Source organism: Lissotriton vulgaris, chromosome 12 (assembly GCF_964263255.1).
Source record: "Lissotriton vulgaris chromosome 12, aLisVul1.2, whole genome shotgun sequence".
Taxonomy (NCBI): Eukaryota; Metazoa; Chordata; class Amphibia; order Caudata; family Salamandridae; genus Lissotriton; species Lissotriton vulgaris.
This window is the reverse complement of record NC_141700.1, coordinates 95,431,303-95,458,457: the sequence shown is the minus strand read 5'-3', so window position 1 is coordinate 95,458,457 and position 27,155 is coordinate 95,431,303. Positions and strand designations below refer to the sequence as shown.

At 43.5% G+C, this 27,155-nt stretch overlaps 1 protein-coding gene across 1 annotated transcript in view; it reads right to left on the bottom strand.

Moving 5' to 3' along the window:
- The window catches only part of LOC147673488 (methanethiol oxidase-like), a 65,196-nt gene that overhangs the window by 17,921 nt on the left and 20,120 nt on the right, over positions 1-27,155 (bottom strand). The window contains exon 7 of the mRNA XM_086947344.1: positions 22,158-22,339. Coding sequence (XP_086803470.1) covers positions 22,158-22,339 — 182 coding nt within the window. The remainder of the gene's footprint in view (positions 1-22,157; positions 22,340-27,155) is intronic.

Below are 27,155 nucleotides of genomic sequence, written 5' to 3'. Positions count from 1 at the left end.
ACCCCGATTGATACCATGGCAATGATTCCTTGGCTCAACGAATACCCGGATCATGCTTCCGCTGGGGTGTTGCGAAATGGGTTCTCATATGGTTTCCGCATCCCAGTGGGGGATTTTCAGGGTGTAGCAAACTGTAAGAATCAACTGTCGGTCTTGCAGCACACGGCGGTGGTGCAGGTAAAGATTGGGAAAGAGGTGACTCGAGGTCGTGTCGCCGGTCCATTCGATTTACCACCGGTTGCTAACTTTGTTTGTTCTCCTCTAGGGGTGGTCCCCAAGAAGGACCCGGGTGAGTTTCGGCTGATACATAACTTGTCAGCCCCACGTGGTCTTTCCGTGAATGACGCGATAGACCCGGAAGTGTGTTCGGTGCGGTACGCATCTTTCGATGAGGCCGTAGCCATGTTGAATCGCCTGGGGCCCGGGGCGCTGATGGCAAAATCAGACATCGAGTCAGCGTTCCGGTTGCTCCCGGTACATCCAGACGATCAGCGTCTTCTTGGTTTCATGTTTCAGGGTCGCTATTACATGGATAGATGTATGCCAATGGGGTGCTCGATTTCATGTGCCTATTTCGAGAAGTTCAGTTGTTTTCTGCAGTGGGTGTTCACAAAGAAGACAGGTTTTCAACATGTTATGCACTATCTCGATGACTTTCTGTTTTTGGGGGCAGCCGGGGATCCTGAGTGTGGACAGGCTTTACATGAATTTTGTGTCTTAATGAATGGATTTGGTGTGCCATTGGCGCCAGGTAAGACTGTGGGTCCCTCGACCTTGATCGAGTTTCTGGGGATCGAGCTCGACTCGGTGGAAGGTTGTTTTCGATTACCCAAGGAAAAAGTGTTGAAATTCAGATTATCCCTTGAGACATGTATTCGTGCAACAAAGTAAACCTGCATCAATTGCAACAGGTGGTGGGTCGGTTGAATTTTGCCCTAAGAGTGATACCGATGGCGCGCCCCTTTTCCCGCTCGATTGCACAATCCATGGTCGGCCTGAAGGAAGGACATCACCGCACGAGACTCTCGGCAGAGGTTCGCCAGGACATGCGCATTTGGTTGGCATTTCTGGCGGATTTCAATGGTCGAATTGTCTGGAACAAACCAGCGGTGTCCTCCGAGGAGCTGGGGCTTTGGACAGATTCAGCGGGGAGTATGGGTTTTGGCGCCATATTTGGTACACAATGGTCGGCTCAAAAATGGCCGTCATGGTGGCATGAGTGCGGGTTGACGAGTAACATTGCTTTTCTCGAACTTTTTCCTATTTTGGTGGCCCTGAAAACGTGGCCTGGGGGTTTCCGTGATCACTCTGTGGTGTTCTGGTCTGATAACATGACCGTGGTGGAGTGTATCAATAGTCAGGCAGCACGATGCAAATTGATTCTGAGACTGCTCAAGGAAATTGTGTTGTTATGCATGCAACTGAATGTAATGTTTAGGGCAAGACATGTGCCGGGGGTGATGAACCAAGCGGCTGATGCGCTTTCTCGTTTCCGTATGCAGGCCTTCTGGGGTTTTCTGCCCACAGCGGACCCGGTGGCGGCACCCTTTCCCGAAGCTCTCTGGTCTCTCGGTGCCCCGAACTACAAAACCTCGTGGGAGAGAGTTTAGCACCCAGGACGAGGAAGGCATATGAAGGGGCGTTCCGTTCCTATTGGGCCTTTTTGGGTACTGCTAGGGGGGAGCTTTGGGGTCAGGAAGAGTTTGTAGTGAAATTCCTGCTCTCTTTACATCAGGCAGGCAAATCAGTAGCTACGGCCCAGAGGCATCGGGCCGCCATTTCCTTTATGGCAAAGGCTCATGGGATCCAGGACCCGACAGCGTCTTTCATTGTGCAGAAAGCGCTACGTGGGTGGCAACGCCTTGAGGGTCGCAGAGTAGATGAGAGGCACCCGATAGGTCTGGATAGGCTGACCCTGTTATGGTCCGTACTCCCGGCAACGTGTTCATCCCAGTATGAAGCAGTGTTGTTCCGAGCCGCATTTGCACTAGCATTCCATGGGGCTATGCGGGTAAGCGAATTGGTGGCGAAGAACAAGCGGGATACGATGGGGGGACTGTGCCGGGAGCACATTCAGGTCAGGGGGGAGACGATGACGGTCTCGTTTGTTAGGTCCAAATCCGATCAGGGTGCAATCGGGGACTGCGTAATCATTCAGAGGATCCCCGGTTCTTCCATGTGCCCTGTGGTGTGCGTAGAGCAATATTTAGCGCAGAGGGTGGCAGCATGGGGGGGGACCTTCTTGAGACACGCTGACGCCACCCCACTGACGAGGTTTCAGTTCCAGAGGGTGCTTGCGATGTCTATTTCGGCCGCGGGCTTGAACCCCGGCGAGTTCGGGACCCATTCCTTTCGGATAGGGGCTGCTACTGAGGCTACAGCCAGGGGTCTGAGTGTGGAGCAAGTAAAACGTGTGGGGCATTGGTCCTCTAACTGTTATAAAAGGTATGTGCGGTTGCACATGTTGTGAAGCTGTAATGATATACTCACGCTTCTTGTCTCTGTTTGATTTTCAGTTACGCAAGCTTACGAAGCGGGGCGGACTGTACAGTCGACCCGACTCCTGGGGACCAGCGGTCAGAAATCACCGTCTGCGAATAAGGAGGTGTGGGTCGTGGGCCACTCATATGTGAGGCGTGCCGCGGACGTATTCAAAGCAGGTGATATGAGTCACGTGGCTGGGGAATACGGGTACAGGGTGTCCTTCTACGGAAAGGGCGGGCTCTGTATTGACCAGTTTCAATTCTTTTTTGAGGGTTTGTTAGAGCGGACGAGGTCACCGCCGTCTATAATCATAGTCCATCTTGGGGGTAACGATCTGGTGGCCACTGGTAGACGACTTCTTCTCGAGGCAATGTTTTCCACAGTAAGTTGGTTGGTAAGAAGAGTTCCAGGGTGCACAATTGCATGGTCCCATATGATCCCACGGAAAGTGTGGCGGGGGGCTATTTCGGTTACTGCATTGAATCATTCAGTGAGGAAGATAAATAACAAAGTGAGTAGATTGTTTCGTTCAAATACACTGCATTCTGTTTCGCATGGTTGTATCAAAGGGGACAGTATGTATTTGGGGGACGGTGTTCATTTGTCCCGGGTGGGGAACGAGTTACTCATAGGAGACTTCATAGCCTGGTTAAGGAGTTTACAGCATGACCTTTAGGTAGGAGTGTTTTGTGGGGGGTCCGGATAGCCGGTCAACTATCCGGCCTGTGGCGGTAAGGTCATGATCGGTGAGCAGTAATTCGAAGATCCCTATGAGGGGGCGTCACCCATTACGGATGGGAGCGCTCGGGGGAGGTGGCCAATTGGCCCCTCAACGGGGAGGCGGTCCTGTCTTTGGAGAGGCCGCCGGAAGGAAAGGAAAGGTGGTCAAGGCCCCTTCCTGGATAGGAGGGGCTACGGCCCCTCCTGGGGAATTTCCCGGGGCCAGGACATCTGCGACGGCAGATGGGTAAGTTGTGTGGGGTGCGGGAGGGGGTTTACGCTACCTTTTAGACACCTCACACGAGTCCTCGAACGACCGTTAAATGGCGTCGAGTTTATTGGGGCCCCCGTCAAGTACAAAGGGAAATTGGTAGATGCACTTGAGGTACGCCTCTGTGCGGTCGCTCCTCTCACAAGTGAGGGGGGTATTTCTGGTTTAGGGATCTGACACCGGTTACGACCTTGCCGTTGGCCCTTAACGTTAGGATGTACAATTTCAAGTCAAATGTTTTGTAGGATGTTAGTTCGGCTAGGAGAACCTTTGTATTAGAGATCTGTTAAGGTTAGCCAAACATCGTAATGTGGAAATGAAATTGTACATAATATGAAACTGTTATTTTAATGTTTTATTTTGTTTCATATTTTAATAAATACGGCCGGGAAGGGTAACTCCCTTCCCGCCTTCCAAAAGTTCAAGAACTGTTTCCGGTTTCCCAATTCTTGGGGATTGTGTTGAGAGGGGGTGGCGGGTATCTCAGCCATATGGAAAGGGGTGACCATTCGGTCCCCCCGAACGTATGGTGGAGTACCACGATCCCCCCGGGAAGCCATCTTGGGCGGGAGGCGAGTCTCGGCTGGTGTAGCCGGGGCGCGCCTTTTTCCCGCCCTAGAGTGGGCTGGCCTAGACACCGACGCGGCCGGCCACGCCCTCGGAGGCAGGCGGGGGCGGGTTTACGCCCGCCCTGAAGATGGATAAAAGGAGCGGAAGCCAAGAAAGCATCCTCTTGTTCCTGTGCTCTGAAGCTGCACCTCCCCGCTGCACGTGAGCTCGAGACGGAACGAAGAGCCAATTTTGACCCACCCACCAGCCCCTGAGGACAGCGATTCGTTGTGAATACAGTTGATATAGTATCTTTTTTGTTTTCTCTGTTTTCTTACAGGTTGTGATGATTGTCGTGAAATTTCTTAAGATGCAATAAAGATTGGTTATTTTCAGTATGTTTTGCAAATAAAGTAATTTGGAACAAGGATTGATCAGTATTTACGCTTGGTAATAAGTGATGTTTGCTGTGTAATCTTAGTAACTTAGGTAGAATTGTCGTATTTATTTTGGTCGGGCGGTAAGGTCATGATCGGTGAGCAGTAATTCGAAGATCCCTATGAGGGGGCGTCACCCATTACGGATGGGAGCGCTCGGGGGAGGTGGCCACTTGGCCCCTCAACGGGGAGGCGGTCCTGTCTAAGGAGAGGCCGCCGGAAGGAAAGGAAAGGTGGTCAAGGCCCCTTCCTGGATAGGAGGGGCTACGGCCCCTCCTGGGGAATTTCCCGGGGCCAGGACATCTGCGACGGCAGATGGGTAAGTTGTGTGGGGTGCGGGAGGGGGTTTACGCTACCTTTTAGACACCTCACACGAGTCCTCGAACGACCGTTAAATGGCGTCGAGTTTATTGGGGCCCCCGTCAAGTACAAAGGGAAATTGGTAGATGCACTTGAGGTACGCCTCTGTGCGGTCGCTCCTCTCACAAGTGAGGGGGGTATTTCTGGTTTAGGGATCTGACACCGGTTACGACCTTGCCGTTGGCCCTTAACGTTAGGATGTACAATTTCAAGTCAAATGTTTTGTAGGATGTTAGTTCGGCTAGGAGAACCTTTGTATTAGAGATCTGTTAAGGTTAGCCAAACATCGTAATGTGGAAATGAAATTGTACATAATATGAAACTGTTATTTTAATGTTTTATTTTGTTTCATATTTTAATAAATACGGCCGGGAAGGGTAACTCCCTTCCCGCCTTCCAAAAGTTCAAGAACTGTTTCCGGTTTCCCAATTCTTGGGGATTGTGTTGAGAGGGGGTGGCGGGTATCTCAGCCATATGTATGATTGCGGAAAAAGAGGTGTTCAAAATCAGAGGGTGCCCCAGAAAATGGGATAGAAAGTGAGGCAAATGGAATGTATATCAAGGAGATTTGTGTGTATCCCCAACAACAGAATTGGAAATGCACCGGACAAACCGGAGATGGTAAGTTGCACTCTAATTGCGCTAAATGTATTGCATAATTGTACTGTGACGCATGATGAAATATGCCAAGTATCTATTGAATATATACATGATTTGTTACTGTTCATATTCAATAACAATACTTTTTTTTAAAAAGATCCACTTGTTATTAATCAGTAAACCAATTTTTTTATAAGTCCTATGTGTAGTTTAGCACTGCCTGATAATAGCAAAAAAAGATTACTTCCATCTTAACCTTGCACAAGGTTATAATAAGTGACCAACTCCTCTTCAAGGTGCATGAAAGTCTTCTGTCTGTCTCCTTCATCGCATCTTTTGCCTTCTTTAAGATACAGAATAAACTGGCCCTATTTTTTGTGGGATCAGGGAGCAGAAAGTACCTATTTATATATGTATTTCTATTTTATTACACTCATATTTCGCGCAAGGATTTAAACAGGAATTTAAGTCCAAATCAGCCATATAGATTCCTCAATCAATTGTGCAAGAGTGTGTAAGCCAAGTAATGCATTCCATCATTACATGGAAGTCACACTTTATCATAAGACATCAAAGCCAGTTTAATACGCTGGGTTCAAGGTAGAATAATTAACATTTACTCATTCATCTAAAAACAGCCTGGAAGTAATTTACTTTGCCGTTCTGTGCTAAGCAAAACCCCTCCTAAAATTAAAACAATGAGCCCATAATTAATATGGAATCATTTATTTCCCCGTATGGCACAACTATTTGTTTCCGTAACTAGTTTCTGGCTGCACTTTTTCGATTCTAAGGATGTAAAACGCAATGTTTAAATAAAATTATGGGGTTTCGCTAACAATTCAGAAAATAGTTAAAAGGATGGCAGGAATTTTCATCAACTATATAGTGTGTCTGTGACACCATTACATTGAATGTTCCAGTGCCTTGTCTACAAATTCAGGTAACGAGACCGGAGAGAATCCTTTGGTCAACCGAGTAGCACTAAGACTATAAATAGTTCAAAACAACTGACAAATTATGCACTTATACCTGTGTGTGTATGTTTGTAACATGGTAACAGTTTTAAAAAATGTATTATCCTAAATGCTGTTTACTTCCCTAATGGAAGACTTAAAAGTAACTGAGTGAGCAAGTAAGTACATAAGGCTCGGCCTTAGATCCCTGCCCTTTTTCAATTCTACCGCCTGTAATGGAGTCCATTATTCCAGCACTTACCCAAGTCTGTAACTCAATTATGCTTTCAGGCACTTATCCAGACTCGCTGAAAAACACTTTATTGAGACCCCTACTAAAAAAAACCTCCCTTGATAAACAAGAGTTAAAAAACTACAGACCCATTGCGAGTCTCCCTTTTGTGGCCAAAGTAGTAGAAAAAGCCATGAATGCCCAGCTATCCGAACACATTGAAAAACATCATATACTGGATGACACACAAATCGGTTTTCGGAAGCACCATGGGACAGAAACAGCCTTGATAAAGGCTGCTGATGACATACGGGCAATTAGGGATCAGGGGGGTACAGCGATCCTGGTAATGCTGGATTTGTCTGCAGCTTTCGACACGGTCGACCATGCCATCTTGGTCGACCGTGTCGAAAAGATCGGCCTTTGTCACTCTGCCAAAGACCTGCTGGCATCTTTTCTAGCCAATAGAACCCAAGCAGTGACTTTAGGACCCTATCAATCGACACCACAATCGTTACCATGTGGAGTTCCTCAAGGCTCATCCCTCAGTCCGACACTTTTTAATATCTATGTGTCGGACCTTGCTAATGTCATCAAAGCACACGGGATGAGCCTAACCTCCTATGCTGACGACACTCAGTTGGTGCTAGCTATTAAAGGCGATGGACCTGAAATGGCAACACAATTTAATAAAGGACTGTTGGATATAGGAGAATGGATGGCCAGCAATTGTTTAAGACTGAACTCAGATAAAACTGAGGTGGTCATCTTTGGACCCCTTTTCCCAGGTTGGCCATTAAACTGGTGGCCAGAAACTTTTGGCATTCCCCCAATCCCAACAGCCAAGGTGAGGAATTTGGGCATCATTTTCGATGATGGACTAAATTTTATGGACCATGCTAATAAAACAGCATCCACAGCCCATTTTAAATTGAAGATGATTAGGAAGATTCGTCCTTATCTCCCAGAAACAGCCATCAAAACTCTGGTTAGTTCATTAGTCCTGTCCACTTTGGACTATTGTAACGGATTATTCCTTAACGCACAATCAAGAGTCATAGGGAAACTTCAATCCATTCAAAATGCGGCAGCTCGCCTACTCGCGAGAAAAACAAAGTTTGAGCCCACATCAAAAGTCATAAAGGAATATCACTGGCTTACAATCAGGAATAGAATACACTTTAAATCCTTATGCATAGTTTATAAGGCTCTGAACGATCAAGGTCCATACTTCCTAAAAGAGCAACTCCAACTCTATAAACCAGGTAGACCGCTCCGATCAGCCACTCTCCAGCAGTTAACCGTTCCACGGGCCAGAACAGTTTCTTGGGGCGATCGCCGCTTTCTGGTGGCTGCCCCGAAACTGTGGAATACTCTCCCCCGACATATTAGGCAAAGCCCTTCTCTTATACAGTTTCGCAAACAACTAAAGACTTGGCTCTTTGAGCAGTAGCCTTCCCACAACGATGTCCAGCTATCCCAATGACAAAATTTGCAGTTTAGCGCCAAGACGCCCACGGGTAAATGTTGCGCTTTAGAAATGTCAACAAATAAATAAATAAATCAAGAAGGATCAGTACAGGCACATTGCAGCTCTGCCAAACCCAAAGAGACAGACAGTAAGGAATGTTGACAGTGCAGTGACGTAAAATGCTGCTACTCAGTACAACATTTCTCAAGTTAAGAATGCTAAGGAGGCGCTTTAAAGGAAATCAGTTAAAATCTGAAAAGGCTACAGGGACTACTTGCATCATCTGTTGTTTCGCCAACCAAAGTAAGAACAGCTCTTCCCTGGCGATGATCTGGACAACAGTGCGAGGTTAAACAAAAAGCTGATGCTGGGGACTCCTGAACCTGAGAAAAGAATAGGAGAAGCTCAGGAGATATTGAGGCACCTTAAGCTGGGTGAAGTATTGTTAGAAGAACTGGTGAAGGTGAGGTTCCTCAAGAAAGGTTAATCACTGAGGACTGTATACAGTGCCCCTGGAGAGGGAGGGAGAATGGATCTTTGTGCATTTGGTTGTGCAAGTTCAATAAACCAAACTGAAGGCACATGGAATTAAGCCCTTGCCTTCTTGCACTTCGAGGGTTGTCTACAATCAATGATGTGCTTTTTAATATACAGTTCAAATAGTGCATGTATTCCGTGAAGAACAGATTAGTTATGTGTCATCAGTGGTCTTTTACAACGTCTTTAGCAAAAATACAGTTAATGTATACTAATTTAGTTATTTTTAGACATGGCCGGCATCTCACATCTCTGAGAGGGTGCAGACAACACTGCTGATTTCAAACCTGCATTTTGGGACAGCATCAAATGACATGTTGTGATTGTTGCATGTGAAGCAGTCATTCGTCTTGAGTTTGAAGAGAGTTCTCGGTGAAGAATCAAGACTTCTGCACTTTCGTAATTTTCACTCTGTGGGGTAATTGTCCTATGTGTTTTGAAATGATTTCACTTTGTGCTTCCAAGAATATATGCTAGTCTGGCATTAGGAGCTTACAGCTGCTGGAAAGGGATGTTACAAATTTCATGTAAAATTCTGACCGCTCAGATGCTGTCTTCCGCACAGATGACATGCCCTGCGACCCTGTGCCTATCCTCTGGGCCTATACTTTATAGAGGTTATAGTCTATGAACTCATATCCTCTCAACTATCCAGCTCTAAATGTAGCGAGTTGTGTATCCTGTGGCCAACGCACTAAACATTGGTGCCAACAGAATCTAAAAACCTGTGACAATGTGATGACCCATCGGGCTCTTGAGGCCAGAGGAAAAGGGTGATGAGTCGCCTATATATTGCTAGAGGTAATAAGTTCTGTATTATTGGGCCAAACCCACAGTCTTTCCCAATTCTAGAGGTGAATGGTTTTATGCATCTCTGTACTAATCTGCTAGTGTCCATCTTGCCAAAGAGGTAAAAGGCTCTGTGTAACTTTACTCATCCTGTATCACTATTTAATCCTGAAGGTGATATGCTCTGATTCTTTCTACCTATATAGTAAGTCCATCAAAGACCAGGCAGGGAAAGTTGCTATAATCCTTCCCCTGAATTTGGTCGTGCATTGTGCCACTCAGTTATATACAAAAATAAACTATGGTCAGACAACAAGGGATTATACGTGATCAGGCAATGAGGGTGTCACGTTCTAATCTAGGACCCTGATCGATACTGTGACCTTATGCCCCTATTCGGCTATAAATCCATTTATTCCCCATATTGGCATAACAGTTCAAGTGCAATATTCAGAAACTCGTCTCTGGCCTCACACGAACAGAGCCACATTTCAGAATCGCTTTCTCTGCCACTTCCTTTGCAACCAATTAGTGCAATGACATAGCAGAAGTTACTATCTGAGATTCCTAGATTAACACTCTGAGTTCTTCAACAAGATAAAAACTCAGCAACCTGGAAATCCCCGCTTGCTGTGTTTTGATTAGTAATAGAACTCTAATGAGCACTGATAGTGACATCTTTATTGACGTCTTATGTCCAAAAACTTACGTCAAACAAGGCACCTTTCAGGTATAAATATTACCAACGTTGCCTTAAGCAAACGCTGATGTTGCTGCTGTTTCGCTGATGCTGCTAGCTGACTCGCTGCTGCTGAAGTAGCTGTCATGCTGATGATACCATAGCTGCTATCACTACTGCCATCGCTGCTAACTAGCGGACGATGGTGTGGTGAACTTAGGAGCTGAACAGCCGTCCCCCTGCAAGAGCCCAGCAGATGCAAGCTGCCCGCGGACGCTGCCCCTCCTCCTCCTCCTCGACGCACTGAGAGAGACGCTGTCCTTTCTCCTGCAGAGAAATCCAGCTCCGGTGTTTCTAGTCTACCCTTGCGGGTGACTGGGATATCGACCCCCTGAAGGAGATACCAGACCTCCATCATTCTATTCCAGAGGTATGGTGTTGACTAAACCCTTAGCGAGAATTCTTGAAGCAAACCTTGGCAAAACCAACTTAACTTAAAGCTACTTACTTACTCCCCTCCCAAGTATTAGGCTTAGGTCAGGTACACTGGGGTAGGCGTAGTTAGAAGCACCAGTTGAGTATTTTAGCCTAATGTATATATGAATGTATATATGTTTTATTCATTTTAAACCATTGTATGGCTAAGAAACCATATCAATGCTTTTACAGTATTATTTCGCAATACTCATCTTACTGTATGTACTTTTTATTATAACAAGTCTTGCAATTGTGGCAATTCATTTCTCTTGTACGAGAAGAAACACTGTTCAATAAATGTTACCTTTTATTGAAAACGCCCGTCTCTCTATTCTCTACATATTGTGAAAGTAAACTGCACAACCACTGACTGAGTAAAATAACTGTCTATTGTTTCACACGACCCTAGAGATTGACTCTTGATCTGAGGAGCAAAGTTGTCATGTTGCACGGTTGTTGGAAAACTGAATCCCTTCTTGGCTGTGCCAGGGAAGCTGATCACTTCCTATTCAGTCAAGAAAGTTTCCAGTGACCTCTGAGCTAGCTGGTAACAAACCCAATTAAGTTTAGCATAGTCAGTGGAGGCCTGGAAGATCCGCACTTCTACGTCGATACTACTGTTTATGTTATTCCAATGCGCAGGGCCTATTGGGAAAATAGGAACTACACTACATGGCGTCCAACGTTTGGTAAGGCGATAAACTAACGCAAGACGTTAGAGTAACTCAGTCGTGCATTTTTCACACAGACCCCTTTCTCCCGTAAATACTCCAATAGACGTCTGGAGTGGGTGAAAGGTTAAAATCCGCCGGAACTCAGTAGGAAGAGATTCCTATGTAAAGCTCTGGTTTATTCAACGTTGAAGGATACAGTGTTCCAAAATATTGTGCACCTAATCTTTGTCTCCTTGGAGACCTACTCTGCAAGCCTTGCATTTATACAATGCCAGGAGAAACCGGAACCACTGGGGCCGCAGCAGATGCGACTCAGCAGGGTCCCGACGGGACTACTGACCCGGATGCAATAATCATCCCGGCACATTTACGAAAATCTATAACGTTAAAAATTATAGAAAAGGGACTAACACCACAGGGTGGTAGAGTAATTTTCGTGATAGAGGCACACGAATATCGGCAGACAGAGGTATTCTATTCATGGATAAACTTTCCAGCGGCAAACGCTTGAACAAAAGAGTTTCACTATTACAAAATAGAGAAACCACCGGATGAGTACGCTCCTTTCGAGGAGACTGAAATCCCACTAAAATTCCAAGAGCACCTGCTCTGGTTTAATGGCGCCCTAAAACATAATGATCATATTACCAGGCTCGGTCCACTAGGTAGACCAGGAGCAACGTGGCCGGTTCTAGCCAGCTACACACCACACCCGGACATTGCAAAAATGTCAAAAGAAGAGGTGTTAGTACAGCTAAAAACACTTATAAAAATACATAGGCAATTAGTCCAATATGTAATGCGGACTGCAACAGTCCAACCAGCTGTTAATGTACCACAGCTGACCCCTCATCAGGGGAACACTAATAAAATTACACCACAGAACATACAGTCATGTCTTGGTAAAACACCCCTAAAACGGGAACAAATTCCTTTCTGGTTAGCACAAAAAATCACTCAAATAGAGGCAGTGTTTCCAGATACTACCCCTATTGAGAAACACAGAATCTTGACCATCTGCCTTCCTATGGGAATCGCACCACACGTGGAGGACTGTGACACTTGGGGTACAGTCTTTGCTTCCATTTACACAAAAACACATGGTGTTCCGTCTATGGCGGTAATACCAGATGTGCTAAAACATATTCAAAATGAATACGGTCCTGAACCTGCTTTAACTCTTGGTATGAAATTACTGAAAGACTTCAAGCAGGTCTTGGCTATATTATTAGCCAACATAAAAGGAGAAGCAGCATCTGTGGCGATCCGCCACAAGTTGAAGGAAACAGATATAACAGATCAGCCAGTTGAACTTGCCAAAATCATAGAGAAATGCTATGGAGAATTAGGTATAGACAGCTTGGGTGGGAAGCCAGTAAAGCCCCAACTGCTCGAAAATCCTGAAAAATTATTTATTAAAAATAATTCAAACACTCCTAAAAAGAGCTGGGATGGAAATAAACAATCCACTCCCAAGGAAAAAGTTTTCCAGTCCAGAGGAAGGTCTCCTCGACGGAGGGAAAGAACTCCGACTCGAGAACACCAGTCTCCCCAGAGGGAGCCCTCTGAGAAAAGATATAACCTTAGAAATAGGGCTAATTTGAAAAAACCTGATAGATATCAAAGTATTGATACACGTCCCTCTCGATCTTTTTCGCAGAAATCGGAAAGAAGAGGACGGTCAGACCCAGGAGAGCACACCAAGTCCAAAGAGTAAAAAATCTCAATTTCCAAAAAAGAAGGTAGCCAGTATTAGAGTAATCAACCATGCCGAGAATACTGAGGACACAGTTGAAAAACGGGGAGTGGGCACAGACAATGTTGGACAGTGCAGCAGAAATCAGTATAGCCCGCAAGATCTTGATGAGTCATCTGGAGACAGTGGACACGAATGAATACATTCAGGTGGAAACTGCCGACACCAGACTTAGCGAGCCCCATAAAATATACGAAATAACATTGCGTATAGAGGGTGATAAGACTAGGAAATTAAAGGGTCTATTTTGGGATAAACTCTCAAAAGGCTATGATATTCTGTTAGCTGAAAAAGATTGGCCCCCAGAGTTTGTCAGGGAGTGCCCTCGTGGCGAAGAAATGATTATGCCTGCCTTCTCAAATCACATTCCGATTCACAAAAAATATACTTATGCAAGGAAATGGGCAGTAGCCCAGGCACCGGCATTATATAAAAATCATGTAGGATGGGATGAGGACTCACCTCCTCACAAAATCCAGTTAAAAAGTGAACCAACTGCCCAACAGCAGTATCCCATAAAGCAAGAAGCTAAAAAACAAGTCAGGGAGATTTTAGATCAACTTGAATACCAGGGGGTGATTGAAACATGCACCTCTCAAATGAACAATCCTTTGTTTCCTGTCTCCAAGCCAGACAATTCATATTGTCTAGTTTTGGACTACAGACACCTTAATGCATGTTGCAAAACTTTTGCAGTACAAAACTCGCATAGTGCAGCCCTAATGAACAACATAGTTAGGAAAAAATATAAAACGACATTAGACATATCTAATGGTTTCTTTTGTCAAAACATTGCACCAGAAAGCAGGTATTTGACCGCTTTGTCCGTAATGGGGTCTCAGAAAAATTTCTGTCGACTCCCACAGGGGTTCAAGAACAGCCCAGGACTATTCTCAGCTAGAGTAACAGAGTTACTACAAATATATGATGATGAGGCATTATCTTACGTAGATGATATCTACCTCACAGACGACGACTTGGATACTCACTTGAAAAGAGTGAACACCATTATACTTGGGTTCGCAGCAGAGGGTTACAAATTCAACTTTAAAAAGTCTCGAATTGCCCATCTGACAGTATTATTTTTGGGATACGAATTATCAAGTGAAGGAAAAAGCCTAGCGGACAACTTCTTAGAGAAGTGCGCTGTACTCCAAGCTCCAAAAACGCTGAAGAATTTACAATCCATTCTAAGTTTCCTGAATTTCGGTAGAACATACATTCTAAATTACGCAGAGAGGGTTAAACCTCTCTACGAACTAATTAAACCTGATTTTAAACAAATCAATTGGACTCAAAAACACACAGAAATTTTGAGATCACTGCAAACAGACATGTTAGCAAAAACAAAATTAGATACACGTGACAACACACGCGATCTTGTAATCCGAGTCATCCCAGGAAGATGCGGATTCACGTCCCTAACCTCTAATGAGGGAGAAAAGGTACCAATTTCAATTAAATCTCACTTGTACACACAAGTAGAAAAAACATTCAGTCACACAGAAAATAATGTGAAAGTAGTACAAATTGCATTAGCAAATGAACGAGAATTAGCACATGGTAAAAGGATTAATATCCTCACAGCGGAATCCGCCTTCGAGGCGCTATTCAGCCCAGTAAGCCTGCCTACAGTGTCACTGGATCCGAAATGGATACAGTGTATAGATTCTCTAGGAGAGGAAGATGTGAATTACTATTTTGCCCCGCAATTCGAAGAACTGAATGATTTAGAATATGAAGAAGAATATCCTCTACCAATCGAACTTCTGCCTCTCCCACAGTACGCCTGTATAATCTATACAGATAGATTTGTACAGCATTTCAACGTAGAGAGCAATTCCTACGATGCAGCCTGTGCGATTGTTAAAGGTCGTTGGCTGTGGGGTAAATTCAGACCGGAAGTAACAAAAACTGAATCAGTAAGAAACTGTTCGGCTCAGAGAGCTGAAATCAGATGTTTAAAGATGGCGCTCGAAAATGCAGAACGTGAATTCCCCACACTAATCGTGTGCGATTCTCATTTATGCGTCAACTCTTACAATAATAAACTGCAGAGCTGGATTGAAAAGGATTACAAAGATGACACATGTGCCACAATAAAGCATAAATTGCTTTGGAAACAGGTAGCTCTTTTACAGAAAGAACTACAAAAGACTCACGTGATACACGCACAGAGTCTTCAACGTGATGTTGTTCAGTTGCAGGGAATTCATTGGCTAATACAGCCACAGCGGAAGCAACTAAACTGGCTTCCGTAGCCACAAAAAAGTGTACAGAAAAATACATAGACGGGAAACCATGCTGGCAGTAAAAATGACCGTAAAAGGCGACTGTGCAGCACTACCCGTGAACTATCCACTCAATTATGCATACGTAATCGATGCAAACTCCGTTCCTTTTGCTCGAATCCCTGGAGTGGGGATAGGGTAATTCCAAACACGAACAGGAGAATATTTTTAATAGCAGACGCACACATGGGTTTGGGTCCTAGGCACAGAAAGATCAAGGAATCCCTGACTGAATTACAATCAGTATACTGGTGGCCGGGAATGAGTGTACAACACCAAATATATGCAAACAACTGTGAAAACTGCAACAGGGATCGCAGTAGTGAACTATGCTACAGGCTACCAATTAGAACCAGCGCAACGCTGTCTACACCCCATCCTGCATCCTATTAATCATTAAGGCTAAACACACTTAAAAAATGTGGCCTCCAGCGCTCGGCTGACGCCAGAACGGTTATAAAAGATCTGCAAGTCTTTATCGGCACATACGCAATTGCCACGTTCCATTCTGACCAGGGTCCTGCTTTCAGCTCTCGAGCTTATAAGGAGGCCATGGCCAGCATGGGAATTGGGTTGCGGTATTCTTGTCCGTCACACCCCGAAGGGAATAGTGTGGTAGAAAGAAAAAACCGAGACACAAAGCGATCTATAACAGCGAAGGTATTAGGTTCAGGCGCTGGGTGGGTCAAACATCTAATAAGTGTCCAGACCAGTCTTAACAATTTGCCAAGAAATTCTCTAAAAGGTTTCAGCCCATACGAACTATTGTTCGGAATCTGAAACAAGAAAATCCTTACGCAACATAAAGTTAAAGCAACAGCCAGATACCACTGGCGAGGCACCACAAGCAACAGCCCCAGCAAGGCCTGTCTGGATTCCAAAGAGTGGGGGTCTAGTCAGAGAAAAAATCGCAGTGAAGAAGGAATTTGGGCCTTCTTACAGAAAAGCAGTACCTGTCTTGGCAGTCACCGGAACAAGATCAGTAGTACTACCGCCCCTTGCTGGTAAAAAGGAGAACAGAGTTGTATCTATCGACCTGGTGAAACCAGAAGCATGTGGTCTATAATCAACAGTAGGCCCTGTGGACTCCCAAGAAACAACAGAATACCCAAACTTGCAACAATCCAAGAGGTTCAAACTGAAAGACTAATCACATTCGATCAGCCTGCAGTGCACAGAGAAGGACTATGCAATAATGTCATGGAACTCGTGCCTCTTGAGACACAGATGGAAACAGTTCGTCGGGAAACACCAGTCTACAATAATGTGGCATCAGAAAGTGCTACCGAAAGACAGATTGAAAGAACAATCCCAACAATTGACAGAACTGCCTCTGGTTATTTCATCAACTTCGACAACTTTTCCGAGGATCAAAGTAACCCCGAAGTGATGCCAGAAATAAAAAAGACTTTTAAAGAAAATACAACAGAACTCCTTCAACTAATCAAAGAATTATATCTGGATACACCGTTGATTGAACATTGGATTATTGCAGGGGTACTCATACTCCTACTATGCCTAATTTTAGTTTTAATTTTAGGAAAGTTTATTACAATTGAATGGACACAGCAAGTCAGAACATCAACCTAGTCCTCAAACCACACAGATCATCCCACGTGAAGAAAAGAGAACTGTCAACAGTAAATGTCACAGCCATTCCAATACCCGGTGGGGTAGTATGGGAGAAAACTGACTATGAGATCTATGGTCCGGTCGAGATCCTGAAGTATCCTCATCAACTGAAGGTTTCCTTAAGTGACTTTGTAAAACCTAGTACATTCTCTGATGATTGGGACTTTGACAGTATTAATAACATGATGTCTGATTTAGTAATGTCAGCTAGATTCACAGAACATGATTATTTACAAGGTTTGTCTAGTTATGAACAGTTGTTCTGTTATACACATTATGGCGATCATTATTTTCATAAATCTGCACAGCCTAGAAATGTTTTTAAATATAATCAATGGGAACATTGTGCTACACCACCTAAAAGCAGTTCTAAAACATTCTTTGAGAAATTCAAGTACTTCTCAGGGTTTAACACCAGTGATGCAGAAACGTTTTATTACAAACTGTTAGATAAAACAGGAATGAAAACAATGCTGACAAACACTAAATTAATATATTCAGAAGGATTTTATGAAAAAATGATGACATTTGGTTTTGATTATTGGAAAAATAACATTGAAACAAAAACCATTTGGGGTACGAAAGATTGGCAGGTGCAAGGCCTAGAAGCACTATTCAGAACCTGCATGATACCAGAACAAATGATGTTTTTAAATGACACAATTCACCAAACATCCTGTCTTGGCCTAGCTAAGATCAAAGACCTAAACAAACCGTCTATTCCAAAGCCAATACCTGAGAATGCAACGACAGATATTGAGATAGACGTAACTAAAATTTTACATTTTAACAGAACACATCCTGATTGGAAAAAGTGGTTAATCTGGCCTACTGACACAAACAACTGTCAAGATAGATTCCTGAATAAAACACAGGGGTTAAAAATGACCAGACAAGACCCTAGATACTCCCAGAGACAACATCCAGGGATAGTAACAACATACAGTGTAGGGAAACTCTGCCTAGAATGGCTAGGATCATCCACACTGGCTGAAATTAAGCAACACTTGTCTTTACTTAAAGAGGGTGCTGATTTGCGCGATTTTATTATGGGACCAAGCAAACAGCGTCAAAAGCGTTTCATAGCGGCCAGCATCTATGCTGCGTACAACGAGGCTTGGAAAGTCACACAAATTGAAACAGCAGAAAAAATACGAGAAATTGATCGTATTCATTTGGAAAAATCACTTTCTGTAGTGGACAATGGGTTAATGACTCTGTCCTCCAGAATATATTTGTTGGACAATATTGTATCCTCTGCTTTTGACATAATAGACAGAGACTTGCTAATGTTACAGCATGGCCAGTCGCAATTACGTTCTATTGTACAATTAGGCTGGACGCTGCAAAATCTTCGTTCAGGCTATGTGCCTTGGCGTTTAATCAACACAACGTCAATGTTTTCCATTTTTAACCTTACAAATCAGCTTGGCACAGAAAGGAGCAGACTATACAATCCTGAGCATCGAAAAACTTGAGAGATTACCATTGACAATGTCAGAAAGTCCTGTCATTGAATGGATAATACACGGAATTATCACTATTCTGATAACAACTTTCCGATTTAAAAAGTGCCTTGAATACATACCTACTGGCCAGTATGAACGATTGGGTAAAGGATATGTGAAATCAGCATGGAAATTACCATACACACATTCATGCTATAGTGACAGCGACAAAAATGTATTTCTTAGTGGTGAAAACTGTAAACATTCACTAAGCGGTATACTTTTGTGTCAGGGTATTAATTTACACGGAGCCTGTGAAGGTAATTCTAACAACCTTTCATGCCACCAGCTTGTCACACCTGCAACGCAGATAGAGCCCTTCTTTATGCAACTCGCGAATGGGAGTTACATTCTAAGAACGGATCACAGATGTTGTGGCCTTGTTCCAGGGAAAAGTTATCTCGTAAGCGTAACTTCCATGGTCAAATGCTGTATGCAAGCATTGTTCCCGAGCGGGCCTGGAGACATAGAGACTCCCATCTAGCCTCGTCTGAATCTCTATTCTATACGAATTGATACTTTAAGCAAAATGAAGTCTGTGCTTTTGCAGACAACAGTGCCCATCACGTCATCAAAAGAGACGTATGATCTCCTAGTTGCAAGGACAGCTACGGAGGTTCATGACCTTTTATCAACAAATTGCCCCGTGCATTTCGTAGAAATGTTGAGCCAACTCCTTAACATGTCTAGTGCCACAGGCATCCCAGGCATATTTAAGACGATTTTTACGGGACTGCTAACACCATTTCAAGCAATTCTGGGAATCGTTCCAAATTTTGTCCACTTTGTTTTTGGCGGCATACCCCTATTTTTGGGACTTGTAGCAGGGATTTTATTTTTGACCCTCCTGCTTCGTTATGGCAAGCCACAGCTCAGACATGACTCCTATGGGAATGGAAGAAACAATCCTAGCAGTGCGCTACCGGGACAGAATAACTAGAGTCCTTGGATTGGCCAGGCTGAGAGATCTAAACATGACCTGGTTCCTTTCATTCAGACCGATATGGCAAAATTGCATCTTACCTGTACTACGATGTATGCTATGCGGAAATGAGTGCGTGTTGGACATCTGTCTTTCACTTCCATCAGCAGTACCAATGGATATCGATACTTTGCTAAGTCCGATAACGGCTCACGCATTGTGTTGTCCCCAGCGGCTACCAATCCTGATGACGGCATTCGTTGAGACTCCTGTGCTACGACTAGGTGGTAACAGTGGAGCAAGTGACAAAAGCAACATCACCCAGGTACGACCCTCTGTGAGCATTGCTGATCCCGACTTTGATGACAGCAATCATTCTCACACCTGCCAAGTTACAGCACTATCGAATTTGGTCGAACTGTCACCTGATTTTGTAGACCAATTCTTTGAGAGCCTGTCTGATATGATGTTCTCACCCGAACAGAAACAATAACTTTAGAGAAGCATTCCGACACACAGCGTTCCCATGAACTCTGAATTCGGCCTTCAGTTTTGAACAACAAAAACTGCTAAAAGCGTTGGAACTCTATTTTTCCCGTTCAGGCATTAATTCTTTTGAATTGAACATTTTTTAATATTCACCCCTTTTTTGGCACGAAAAATTCTTTGCTTAAAGTAAAACTATTCATAGAGAACAGAAGCTTCAACTTCTATTTCTAAATATATCTAGAGACATAATAACTTTACACCAGCCTCTAGCACATTTTACTGCAATACATTTATATGTGATGAAATTGTCTCGCCCTTCTTCTGTATTCAGAGATATTTCATGTGTAATTCTTTTTGCATAATCGTTCATTGATTTCATATGCTATAATTTTTGAATGATTTCTATGCTTCAAAAACGTACAGTACCTAATTTTTCACGTATTACAACTACACCTATTTCAAATGCATATATGTATTTTGGGGTGGGCAATGTTACACATGCATCTTATTGCTCTAGTTTTAGTAATTTGATGGACATAAATTCGTGGAGTGGGTGTCGCGTTCTAAACTAGGACCCTGATCGATACTGTGACTGTATGCCCCTATTCGGCTATAAATCCATTTATTCCCTATATTGGCATAACCGTTCAAGTGCAATATTCAGAAACTCGTCTCTGGCCTCACACGAACAGAGCCACATTTCAGAATCGCTTTCTCTGCCACTTCCTTTGCAACCAATTAGTGCAATGACATAGCAGAAGTTACTATCTGAGATTCCTAGATTAACACTCCGAGTTCTTCAACAAGATAAAAACTCAGCAACCTGGAAATCCCCGCTTGCTGTGTTTTGATTAGTAATAGAACTCTAATGAGCACTGATAGACGATCACTTCCTAGTGACATTTTTATTGACGTCTTATGCCCAAAAACGTACGTCAAACAAGGCACCTTTCAGGTATAAATATTACCAACGTTGCCTTAAGCAAACGCTGATGTTGCTGCTGTTTCGCTGATGCTGCTAGCTGACTCGCTGCTGCTGAAGTAGCTGTCATGCTGATGATACCATAGCTGCTATCGCTACTGCTATCGCTGCTAACTAGCGAACGATGGTGTGGTGAACTTAGGAGCTGAACAGCCGTCCCCCTGCAAGTGCCCAGCAGATGCAAGCTGCCCGCGGACGCTGCCCCTACTCCTCCTCCTTGACGCGCTGAGAGAGACGCTGTCCTTTCTCCTGCAGAGAAATCCAGCTCCGGCGTTTCTAGTCTACCCTTGCGGGTGACTGGGATATCGACCCCCTGAAGGAGATACCAGACCTCCATCATTCTATTCCAGAGGTATGGTGTTGACTAAACCCTTAGAGAGAATTCCTGAAGCAAACCTTGGCAAAACCAACTTAACTTAAAGCTACTTACTTACTCCCCTCCCAAGTATTAGGCTTAGGTCAGGTACACTGGGGTAGGCGTAGTTAGAAGCACCAGTTGAGTATTTTAGCCTAATGTATATATGAATGTATATATGTTTTATTCATTTTAAACCATTGTATGGCTAAGAAACCATATCAATGCTTTTACAGTATTATTTCGCAATACTCATCTTACTGTACGTACTTTTTATAATAACAAGTCTTGCAATTGTGGCAATTCATTTCTCTTGTACGAGAAGAAAGACTGTTCAATAAATGTTACCTTTTATTGAAAACGCCCGTCTCTCTATTCTCTACATATTGTGAAAGTAAACTGCACAACCACTGACTGAGTAAAATAACTGTCTATTGTTTCACACGACCCTAGAGATTGACTCTTGATCTGAGGAGCAAAGTTGTCATGTTGCACGGTTGTTGGAAAACTGAATCCCTTCTTGGCTGTGCCAGGGAAGCTGATCACTTCCTATTCAGTCAAGAGAGTTTCCAGTGACCTCTGAGCTAGTTGGTAACAAACCCAATTAAGTTTAGCATAGTCAGTAGAGGCCTGGAAGATCCGCACTTCTACGTCGATACTACTGTTTATGTTATTCCAATGAGCAGGGCCTATTGGGAAAATAGGAACTACACTACAAGGGAGGGATGATGAAGCATGCCACTAGTAGAGTGGGTGATGGTCTAACAACAAAAAAACAGTTGCTGTTTCCATGCAGAGCAAGCAAATCTGTGGCAATATAATTAGAAGGATACCTTTTGTTGAGTGCTCATATTTTTCTGCCATTCCATTAAAAGCACCTGCTGGTCTTAAATCCAGAGATGAAAAGCTTAGTAATCCTGTAACTTTCCGTTTAACTCTTACAGTACTACAGACATAGAAGAAAGACTAATAACTGTACGGCATACCTGGGTCTTGTAGAAGCGGAAGACGGAGCTGCCCCTGGAGCACCCAACGAACCCCTCCGCTGCATCAGGGTTATGAAGGAATTTGACTTCCATTGGGATGGATCCGTCTTCGCCCAGGTCGAGAGTCTGAATCCGGGTGTGCTTGTTCCAATCCCAGACATGAATGCTGTGTCCATACCTACCTACATAGGATACCTCTGGTTAGCATCACTTTTTGGAAGATTGGAATACATTTAACTGGTTAGCACTGGCCCATGTAGAGCATTGATGTTTCCGTAACCTTTGGAATAGCACTGACTTAAATACTTACACCTTCTTATCTCTTATAATATTTACATCCAAAAAGGAGACACTAGTTTGCTGTATGGTTCCCACCCACTAAAAGGAGTTTCCTGTTTTCAATACTCGGGGTCTGAATCACAAAGAAATGTATAAAATTAAAGGCAAATATCTACAACCCCCCAAAACTTTTTTTTCCAATCTTTTCTAATCCATTATCCATTCCCTTCATTCTAGAAATCATGGTGTACATCTCTGATCATTTGCAGGGTGGGAATGCGCCATATTTCAGTTTCTGAATACCCACATATGTCGAAGCTAAGTTCTTCCTACTTTTCAAGCCTTGCGTGGGATCTCCTACAGTGGGTTTCTTTGTGTGCATGGCAGAGAAATCCTCAGTAGTAAAACCATATTTGACTGTCGTGCATCTTTTTGTGAGTTCCTACAAGCATAAATGGCGACATGTTTGGCTGAAAATGCCTCTGTGAATTCATCCCCAAACAGGCACGGTCAGGCAGTGCTCGTCCCCAGCAGTACGCTGTAGTGTACCAGACATCCAATCATTGTCCTGGCCCTATGCTTAGCCTTTCAACAGTATCCTGAAAGAAGGAGTTTATTACAGTGGTGCCTTCCGAGGGTGGACCTGCTCCCAGCAATGCACGGATTGCGCGGCTCCCCACTTAATAGAATTTGATTTAGATTAAATCTCCTCCAGCAGTGAGACGTACAAGTACAGTCCAGCTCTCCCCCTTTATCGCTTTAATCTGTTTCAAAGCAGGAGGTCTCAAATTGGTATATATCCATATTTTCACGGTAAGGCCCTCAACAGCCAATAAATGTAAAGCATTGGATAAATGGGATTCAACCACCAGAGGCTTAGTGAGAACTGTACAAACTACAGTTATTACTACACATACTAGAAACAAATCACATGTTTAAATGCTATATTTAAAAAAAACCTCTTTTGAATGAAGTTTTAAAAGCAACCAAAAAACATTCCGGTTCAAAATACGACATTCCAGAGCCAACACTTACTCCAAGAAGGCCTACTCGCTGATGAGATTGCTACTTTTAAACTTCAACTTACTCGGAGCACCTGGACAAGTCACCGCACTCGTGATTTGCGATCCAGTTGTCTGATAAGGTTGGACTCATCAATACTACTGATAGTTGGAATCATAGCTCAGTTTGGATTTATTGACCAGCCAGGTCAGAAGTATAACCGGCAGAGAGGACTTGAATTCAGGATTTAAAGAGCCCTACAGCCCTGAAGAAGTTGTGGGGTGTTCCCCAAGCGACGAAACACGTGTTGGCTGGGCAGTGTTGGATTAACAGAGAAAAAAAGAACAAAAAATATCTAACTTCATTTCTGTTTTTTTTTTACACTTTTTGTTAAATTGAAGTTTCAATTGTGTATAGAGCTTGTGCGGAGGATCAAATTGTCAACCAAAAACAAAAAAAACATTTAAGACGAGTCCACGAGCCAAGTCCACAACAGCAAATCAGTGACACATTATAGAGAAGGGAAACAGAATTCAAGGGGGGAGGGAACAAGGGGAGATGAGTCTCTCACACCACAACCACCATCTGTTGCATGACAGAACAATGCAGTGAAATACTCTGTATGCCTTTACCACACATTTTTTACCCTGCATTTTTAAAAATCGCATATGATTTTACAACGTATACCTTTAACACACATTGTTTATATATATATGTTTATATATATAAACATGTTATTTGTGGGGAGAGACCCCCCAGACCCTCAAACTTACCTTCAATACATGGTAAAGGCATATGTTATAAAAGCATATACGTTTTAAAAACATATGTGGTAAAAAATGTGTAGTACAGGAACAACGTGGTAAAAACCTCATTGTAAAGTCTGTTTCCCCCACCATCTCACACCATGACTCTAAACACAAAGCAACCCGCAGTGTCAGTGCTCTCAACTCAGGAATGCTTCTTGACCAGAAACTCCCATCCCAGCATCGTCACCACCCAGATCCAGGTTACAAAGAGCAAGATTTAGAGTCATGCAACAAAATTGAATATAGCTGTTCCTTGTAAAAAAGGTTTTTCAGTCCAAGCTAAGGACATGTAATCTTGTGCTAGAACAGTCTTTGTCCGTTGTCAAAGCTTCTAGTCCTGTAGTTTCGCGGCCAACACTTGTTTTGCCCCGTACTCTGCACGCTGGTGTGAGGCGTTTTCAAGACTTAGCCGATTTTGTGGGTTACACCAAGTTTGATGGTCACCTTATCTTTGATCGTATTCTTTAGAGAAGCTGAGTGCTATTTATGCGGTGGTTCCCATTGAATATTTATGAGAGGTCTAGTGAAACCTTAACAGCATGATGATCCTTTCATAGTGATGTAAATGTAATGTAAATGTATTTGAGCTTATATAGCGCACAGCTACCCGCAGTGGGTTTCCTGGCGCTTGCTTAGGGAACCCGTCCTGGTATTCCCCTGTGAGATAACCCCGGCAGGGTATCCACAAGGTGAAAGCCAGACATCCCGCCGCGAGGGGCTGTTGTGGAGATTAAGCAAGCTATTGCCCAGAGTCGCAGAGTGTGAACCCGTGAGTCGAGAAGGCACCGGAACGAGAATTATCGAGTCCGTGGAATTTTTAGCCCAAGACCTGCCGAGGCGGGGAATTGAACCCTGGTCCAGGGCTGATCTCAGCTTCCGGGTCTGCCGCCTCTAACCCCTGAGCCACACTTCTCCATACAGGAGATGCTGATTATGCCATAATTGTATGTTGCTGCATGATATTGAAATGCATCAATGGTAATTCTCTCCTTAGTGGCAGGGTACCACATCTGGTTCTGGAATAAACAGGGACAACGCTTGGACCAGTTGGCCCATCACAGGATCAGATGCTGCTTACCTTAGCCAACCAGACCACATCATGATTCCCCCTATTATTTGGACAACTGAAGTGGTCACTGCTCCACTTCTCTAAGCTCAGCACCCAACAAAGTGCATTGCCCACACGAAGAGCATAACTACACTCTCCTATTCCAAATTCCGGTTCCTCTGGCAGTTCTCGGTTACTAGTGGAGCACTCTAGCTGTGTGATGGTCCTTCATCGGTGCCGAACAGTTTTTAGCCCTTCATCAGAGCACATTATTTGCTGTTCCTATGTATTTATTATGTGGTAAAAAGGCAGGAGTGTTGTGTCTTCCTCTTACTTTTTCCATGCATTTTACCCGAAGACTTTGCTTTTGGTATGAGCGATAACAAGAGTGAAACACAAGTACCAGACAACGTCTTTATGTATTCCAGGTTGGCTTCAGTGGCATTTTACCAATCCAAAGCTGTTATAGTGTGCCTAGAATGGTGCAATGCTTGTCATTTTTTAGATCCGGATGGCTAGCACTTGCTAATCCGTTAAAAAAAAAGTCAAAAGGTTTTGACACTTTTCTAGATTGGAGTGGATCGCATTGGGATTATCCTATGTTTTAAAAGTTGGTAAAAACATCCAACATTTAGGGCCAGCAGATATAGAGTGCCAGTTGGGTTTTAGATGACTTCCACATACAGAAGGAGCTTTCCTCCTACAGACTGGAAACTACCCATGATTCCCTACTGATGTTTTGCATATTTTGAGGGGAACTTCAAGCTTGCTAAGACATGTTTGGAGCTATACTATGTGTTCAAAGAGATGTGTCTGGTCAAAGGTATGCTATTCGGACGAGCTCTAAGAAAAGCGAAACGTGTCAGGAACACCCCTCCCACCTCTTGCATCGACTATGTAAACGAAATCTTGATAAATGGCTCTCCAGGGTTCAGGTTTAGTTTGGCAGGTTCCATAAATGGATTGGCGGTGTCAATGAGATAGAAAATAGGTAGTATAGGAAAGGTGCTCTCACATCCAGTACTAGGCACATTAACTACCCAATTGTGCAAAATTTGAAGGTGTTTTTTCCAAGAATGACGAAAGATTTATATATCAGTGTAAAACTAGTGCTGCTTTATTAGCCAACCTTCAAATCAATTCATAATGTATTAGTTGTTCTTACATCTGTGCATTTTTGAGCTTACAGAAGGGAACTGGGATGTTTAACTAAGTGAAATATCCAGATATATGCATAAAACATGACTATTGTATGGTGTGTCTCTATTCAAGATGGACCTCAAAACAAGAAGAGCCGCTGTGAAGTTCTGAAAACAGAGTAGATGGGTCAATGGAGTTGACAACTGTCTAGGGTGAGACAATAGTGTTAGTTACTGTTGCGGGGAACAAGTGGCCAACACACTACAGCACTCTCACAAATGCTGATTGCTGGTACATTTTAGGAAAGTGACTGGCTTATGCACCCCGTCTTTCTTTCTGAAATGAGTATTTAGGTTAGGGGAGCACATGGTAAAGTTGAAGATTGTTGTATGCATCATTAATTTGCATAGAAAAGTTTGAGTGAATGTTGCTGAGACCAGTGTGCATGTTGCCATGATTCAATGCAAGTGGCCACATCACTGCATAGTCAAGAAATGTAAATACATGTTGTTGCTTTCCAACTACTGATAACACTCATGGAGTACCCAAAGAGATAGTTTACTGGTAATAACACTAAAGAAAAATTTCTCTAAAACTATTGGTATGCAATATTCTCAACCTGCAAATTCATATTTCTTGGACTGCCTGTTAATTTATTAAACTGTGCTGAAATTTGCTCCATTTTATTACAATATTTTCTAACTTTCTAACAAGAGAATT